At 33.2% G+C, this 7,499-nt stretch overlaps 1 protein-coding gene across 1 annotated transcript in view; it reads left to right on the top strand.

Annotated features, from left to right (window-relative positions):
* Nucleotides 1-6,476, top strand: part of LOC107751847 (ralBP1-associated Eps domain-containing protein 2) — a 30,992-nt gene extending 24,516 nt beyond the window's left edge. The window contains exons 11-16 of the mRNA XM_016567617.1: nt 521-605; nt 1,048-1,116; nt 4,132-4,180; nt 4,971-5,107; nt 5,838-5,899; nt 6,284-6,476. Coding sequence (XP_016423103.1) covers nt 521-605; nt 1,048-1,116; nt 4,132-4,180; nt 4,971-5,107; nt 5,838-5,899; nt 6,284-6,394 — 513 coding nt within the window. The 3' untranslated portion in view covers nt 6,395-6,476. The remainder of the gene's footprint in view (nt 1-520; nt 606-1,047; nt 1,117-4,131; nt 4,181-4,970; nt 5,108-5,837; nt 5,900-6,283) is intronic.
* The last annotated feature ends 1,023 nt before the right edge of the window (nt 6,477-7,499 follow it).

Raw genomic sequence — 7,499 nt, 5'->3', positions numbered from 1 at the left:
AAAAAAAAAAAAAAAAAAAAAAAAAAAAAAAAAAAAAAAAAAAAAGGCATTGGCAACTACTGTAACAAATAAAATGTTGAACTACTAAAATTATAACAAACTGAAATAAAAAATAAATCTAAATAGAAATATATATAAAAAAAAAAAACTAAAATATAAAAGAAAACTCAAAATAAAAAAAATTATAAAAAATAAATACTACAATATTCAAAATAATTTTGAATAATACTAAAATAACACTGCAATAAATGAAACAAAAAGTGATGACTATATGTATAAATTATATATTAATTAATTAATATATATTTACACACACACAGTAAAGAAAGATACAAATATTTATATAACTCTCTCTCTTTCTCTGAGCATGTTTATTTGGCTAAAGGTAGAGGGTGCTAATGAGTTTCATATGAGATATCAATAAGCCAACAATCCAACTAGTCCAGCCCTTATATCTGAGTAAACATTTAAATATCCTCATATCAGTCATTTTATGCTTGCTTTTCATTTTTCCAAACAGAAAATGGGTTCTGTTGACCTGCAGGTGACCTCTAGACCAGGTGTGACTGCTAAACAGGAAGCGAGAGATGAAAGCAGGAAACCGGGTATGATTTCAGAGCCAGACGTCAATGAGCATAAACATGATTAAAGGGAAAAAATATATCTAATGTTTTTTATACAGTGGCCCAAAAAATATTTGGATACTTAAAAATGTCTAAATAATGTCTAAATGCATTTGTGCTTTAAAATAAACTGCACTTGCTTTGATATTTTATAATTTAATGCAATGAAAGAGAGAGAATGATAGATATACAAATTTAGAAAGTGATTTTTTTTAAGTGAGTGCATTTGTGCTTTAAAATAAATGGCACTTGCTTTGATATTTTATAATTTAATGCAATGATAGATTTTTTTTCTTAAGTGTGCAGATATTTTTGGGGCCACTCTTCCACACTTAAGAGGGAAAACCTGTAAACTTACTGAAATTCTTATGTAGATGATCTATTTCACTGCTCTTATTGTGTGTTTTTATTGCTGTGTCAGCAGAATTCAGCCCAAAGAGAATTCCAGAGCCACATGAAAAGCCAATACAGCATGTCAGCACTTTAAAACCAGGTGAGTCACTGTCCTCAGGCGCAGCGGGCCACGCACACGCCCCTGACCCACACCGAATCAACCAAAGCCTCTAATTTACCTGTGCTTTACCGTCTGTGTTCAGGCAATGATGAAAATTCTGTGGTCTTTTACTCACCCTCATTTTGTTCAACCTGTCTGACGTTTCTTCTGTGAAACACAAAGGGAGATGTTTAGCAGAATGTTCCAGGTCCTCTTTTCAATATAATGCAAGCAAATGGATGCTGTCTAGCTCAAAAAAATGATGCATAGAAGCTATATAAAGGTAGCATATGACATACGCACTAGATTCCAGGTCTTCTCATGCCATCAGGTGGTTTTATGTCAAAAACAATTTGTTATTTGTTGAAAATCTTCCATACGTCTGAAGCACAAGATCACATATTTTCAAATTTAACACATGAAAATAGGCTGCACCAGGTTTGTAATCAGTGAAAAATTCCACTTGCTTTGGTATTTTATTATCCAGTGCAGTGACATTTAGATCTTTCGTAAGTTTCTTCAATGTCTCCGGTGCACAAATATTTTGGGGGCCAATCTTCCATACTTCCAAATGCAATGTAAACTTACTGTTATTGTTATTTCACTGCTCTTATTGTGCTATTTTATTTCTCACAGCAGAATTCAGCCTGATAGAGAATTCTAGACCTGCAGGAAAAGCCAATACAACAATACAAACAAACAAATGTGACCCTGGAGCACAAAACCAGTCTTAAGTCGCTGGGGTATATTTGTAGCAATAGACAAAAATACATTGTATGGGTCAAAATTATTGATTTTTTTTATGCCAAAAATCATTAGGATATTAAGAAAAGATCATGTTCCATGAAGATATTTTGTAAATTTCCTACTGTAAATATATTAAAACTTAATTTTTGATTAGTAATTTGCATTGTTAAGAACTTAATTTGGACAACTTTAAAGGTGAATTTCTGTAATTTGCATTGTTAAGAACTTAATTTGGACAACTTTAAAGGTGATTTTCTGAGTATTTTAATTTTTTTGCACCCTCAGATTCCAGATTTTCAAATAGTTGTATCTCGACCAAATATTGTCATATCCTAACGAACCATTCATCAATGAAAAGCTTAATTATTCAGCTTTCAGATGATGTATAAATCTCAATTTCGAAAAATTGACCCTTATGACTGGTTTTGTGGTCCAGGGTCACAAATAAATAAGACCGATTTAGTGTGTTATTTTAGTATTATGTATATACTATTTAGTATTTAGTTTTCTTTTTAATTTTAGTTTGTTTTAGTTTTAAGTTTTTTAATATTTCTATTGAGCTTTCATTTATTTTACTTACGTTTTAATTTTAATAATTTTAGTACTTCAACTTGTTGCCTCCTTAAAGGAATATTTTACCCAAAAATTAAAATTTGCTGAAAATGTTCACCCTCAGTCCATGAAAGATGTAGATGAGCTTGTTTCTTCATGGGAACAGATTTGGAGAAATGTAGCATTACATCACTTGCTCACCAATGGATGCTCTGCAGTGAATGGGTGCCGTCAGAATGAGAGTCCAAACAGCTGACAAAAACATCACAATAATCCACAAGTTATCCACATGACTCCAGTCCATCAATTAATGTCTTGTGAAGTGAAAAGCTGCGTGTTTGTAAGGAACAAATCCATCATTAAGGCGTTTTAACTTTAAACCATCGCAAAATATGAGTCCATGTTCCATAATAATGCTTCCTCCAGTCAATAAAATCAATACCGTCCAAACAATACCATCTGAAACAAGACAGCTGAATAGCTTGTTATATTCCTTATTTATAAGTCTGCTAAATGAATGAATGCAAATTTGAGAACTAACCACGGTGATACCGGTATTACCGGTGTTGTCACATGTCGATTAACCGGTGGGAAAATTTCCTCACCGTCACAACCCTACTACGGAGGGAAATTTTGGTCTGTTTCTCCGCCTGACATATCATATGACTGCTTGTAACAAAGTTTATTAGTCATATGAGCTATTTTTTGGGTGCTTTTTTGAGCTCAAGAGTGCTTGTTCCCATTTATTCCCAATGTATGGAAAAGGGCAGCATGAACAATCTGCAAAACATCTACTTTTGTGTCCCACAGAAGAAAGTCAATTGTGTTTGCCGCAACACAAATAAATAATGACAGAATTTTCTTCTCTCAGGCTGAATTATCCCTTTAAGAGACCTATGGTCAGATGGTTCATGATTAAAAACAGACCAATCATTACTCTCTCTTGGCAAATCAGCTCTTGTGGTCTTTAGATCAGGTTGAAGTCATATTTAGCGAGTATATCACTCTAGCAGAGGCCTGTTTGTTATTTTCTCTCATGATGGGTGTGACGTTATGAAGTAAAACCCCTCAGCGCCTCAGGGTGTGGACACAAAGCCCGTTATATCCACAGCACTGACCTTTTGTTCTAATATTTCATGCAGTCTGCTCTGATCCAATAACAGCTCATATTTATTAAAGTGCCCAGATCCCTGGGCGTTCACAAATAATCCTGCACTTTATTACTTCAATTTGAATGCAATGCTGCTTCCAATATGGTTCTTATGAAATCCTTTTTCCCCCAGTGTTGGTAGAAAAGAGAATCAAAGTTGATATTGAGTCTTCGTCAATGCCCCAGTGCATGATGGGATAGGAGACAAAGGCCCGTTTGAGGTGTTAACTGCAGCTGTAGGTGTTCAAGGCCTGTTTCAGATGCTATTGTTTGGATAGTATCGATGCTCTCGAGTGTGTTTGATGTTTTAGTGTTACGATTCAGTGTTTCTGCTGAGAAGTCAAATCTTTTGGCTAGAGAGAGCAGTTCAGTTTAGGACCGGCTTAAAACTTCTCTAGATGACAGGTAATAACATTTTTTTTTTTGGTGTTCTTGGTGAAGTCTGATGCTTTTGTTTGGCTTTTAAATGAAATGAATAATGTTTCTCTTTAGGATTTGGTCAGTTTTATTGCAGAAAGAATACTTTTACTTTGTAACTGAGTACTTAACATACAAATGTTTTACAGATTCGCCACAAGAACTTGATGCAAACATGAAGTCAAGAACACGGCCCAGGTAAAATCTTTTTAAACTCTCACTACTGCTACAGTGTGGTTTTTTTTTTTTTTTTTTTTTTTTAAGAAATTAATACATTTATTCAGCAAAGACATAATAAATTTATCAAATTTGCCAGTAAAGACACTTACAGAGTTACAAAAGATTTCCATTTCAAATAAATAAATTTTTTTAACTTTCTATTCATCAAAGAATCCTGAAAAGAATGTATCATGGTTTCCATAAAAATAGCTGAGAACTGTTTTCAACATTGATAATAATAAAAAAAAATTTTTTTTTTGAGCAGCAAACCAGTTTATTAGAATAACTTCTGAAGGATCATGTGACACTGAAGACTGGAGTAATGATGCTGAAAATTCAGCTTTGCATCACAGGAATAAATTACATTTTAAAATGTATTCAAATAGAAAACAGCTATTTTAAACTATAATAATATTTCACAATTTTACATTTGTTTCTATATTTTTGGTGAAATCTATTTATCCTTTGTGAGCATAATAGAGATCTTACAAAAAAAAAAGTCTTACTGACCTCAAACTTATTATTATTATTATTATTATTTTTTTTTTAATTAACATAAAATCTTTTTGGGGCTTTTACCATAGTACCATGGAGTTCTTTGAAGTACTTAAAGTACCATGTAAATACTATGGTACTGTACATGGTAGTCATTCCATTCTATAGTATATATCAAAGTACCACTTTTTCTTGCTGTACCATGATACCACTACATTACTTATTTCTTCATGTACAGTGTTAAAGACGTCTATATGTGTGTTTTACCCCGCAGGTCATATTCCAGCACCTCCATAGATGATGCCATGAAGAAGGTGGAGGAGCCTCCCACTCCTCCTCCTCGACCCCAGAAGACTCACTCCCGCGCCTCCTCTCTCGACCTCAACAAGCTCTTCCAACAGAGCGGTCAATGTTCACGCCCATCCCAGCATTCTTTGAGTATTTAACCGTTTACACGCACAGACTTTCATATACTGAGAATACAAAGCACAGACATTTATATATATTACATTTATTGCATTCATGTTAATTTAAGTAAATATTTGACTGGTGTGTCGATGCGGTATTGGCGTGTGTTGGCGCATTTGAGATTGAAGCAACATTAACTGTGTGGCTACTTTCAGTGCTGCTTTTGCAAATGCAGTAACAGGATTCCCTTAGAAAATATTGAAAGTTTATTCTTAAAATGTGGGCAAGTGACGTAACCGGTGTTGCGGCTTAACACCGTCAGCACCGTATATCGTGGCAAGCCTAGTATGAAGCCGCAGGATCACACAATGGGAATAATACACTACCATACCAATTTTTGAAAATAGCTTTGACAAGAAGACTGTTTGATTGGAAATCATGTTGCCTTTGTGGTGGTAGTTGTGTCTTGTCTGGTTTTGAACGGTAGTATATATATTCTCAATAAATTATTATTATTATTATTATTTTACTACAGCAGTGTGTGTGATTACTTCTCAATTGTCTGTACTTTAAATATTTTAGTAACTAAGCTGTGCAAAAAAATTATGATTATTGTAGTACATGGTGGATGTGAATTGTTTTATTTACATCTTGTTGTGCTGAATATGCTTTAGTAGTGGTAGCAGTTTTAGAGTGGCGAGGAAGTTTTTCTGAATAGCTTTTCCTCTGTCAGGTGCTAAAAGTGGCTGGTTGCCTCCTCCTCCAGCTCTCCCTCCACGACCACCAGCTACACAGGTGAACTGCTCAGGATCTCCTCATTTCAAGTATTTCCTGATGGCCAGTCCAGTTTAAGCTGCCATGTGTGCTTTAAAACATGGTAGCTGGTTTCTAGCTTGCCATCAGCTGTTTGACCAGCTTCCATGCTCCAAAACCCAACTTGACCTTATGCTGGTCTGTTACTGGTCAAAAATGATCTATTTTTGTTTTTTTGGTGCATTAATATGGAATTTAATTGATATGCAGTTTTTGTCAGCTGTTTTACAATGGTTTCAAACATGGCTCATCCAATTAGATTATAGGTCTGTTTCATGCAGTGGTTAATTTTTTTATTTTTTTTTGGTACTTTACCATTCTGTTACTGTGTTGTATTATAACTTGTGTTATAATTCAATGTCTCAGATCTTCAGCTTCCTCCCTGGCTCAGAGAAGAGTTCCCAGAAGGCCGTTCAGCAGCCAAACTTTGCAGATTTCAGCAAGTATAGGGAGGAGGTGAGTAGATGTTCACATTGATCCTACTGACAAGTAAGGCATTACTAACACTACTAAAACACACACAATTTAATAACCTCAGATGTGGGATCACTAAACTGGCATGTGATCAACATGAACCGAATTTAACTTCTGATGTGTCATTTCCAACTGAAACAGAATATCCATCTGGGATATTGTAGGGTGGGGCTTGATTTAAATTAATTTTGAATTATTGTTAATATTTTTGTAAACAGTAAATTTAATTTTATAATAAATGGATTGTATACAGTAACATTTTTATTAATTGTATTTTAAATAAAAATCATATAAATTATTATTAGTTTCGTACTTAAGTATTTTGTACTTATTAAGATTTTTGTATTTTGTATTTATTAAAATAAATCCAAGATTGTGAGAGAATTGTAATTGTTTTGAATGAATTTTGCATTAATTTGATTTTTTACACTTAATCTCATTTTTAAAATAAGAATTTTAAGAATATGTAAGAATGAGGAAATTTTAATTGATTTTAATTTATAATATTTAATTTAAAGTATTATTAATTTTGTACTTAAATATTTTGTAATTATTAAAATAAATCAAAGGTTGTGTGAGAATTATTATTGATTGGAATTCATTTTAAATTACTTGTATTTTTTAAATGGATGAGGACATTTGAATTCATTTGAATTTATAATTTTTAATTATTATTATATAACTTATTTAACTGATCATTTAATATATGGCTCAATCAGTGTTATGAAGTTAAGATAATTTGAATGTTTTGTTTTTAAGGTTATTTATTGGGATTCTGGTCTGATCAAATACTCATAACTCAGCTGAAGTCCTCAAAAGCCTTAAAATGTCTCGTACCACAAGCCTTCTTTCATCTTTATGGCCTTTTTACCCCTTCATGCTTTTAACTTTTGGCTTCTGTAAAGGTATGAGAGGGAATGTGATCACTGTGTGAAATTCATTTGTCATAGATGTGTGAGTTATGGGTTTCATGAGGTTATTGTTGGACAGAGAAACACAGTGTCTTAATCAGGCACGATCTGACAAGTGAGTTTCTAAAACCCAGCAAGTCGCCTTTCTAGACTGCATTTGAAGGCACATACCTTCCACTAATCTCTGATAAATCTCT

This window comes from Sinocyclocheilus rhinocerous, unplaced genomic scaffold (genome assembly GCF_001515625.1).
Source record: "Sinocyclocheilus rhinocerous isolate Xijiao unplaced genomic scaffold, SAMN03320098_v1.1 scaffold2126, whole genome shotgun sequence".
Taxonomy (NCBI): domain Eukaryota; kingdom Metazoa; phylum Chordata; class Actinopteri; order Cypriniformes; family Cyprinidae; genus Sinocyclocheilus; species Sinocyclocheilus rhinocerous.
This window is presented reverse-complemented; position numbering and strand designations above follow the sequence as displayed.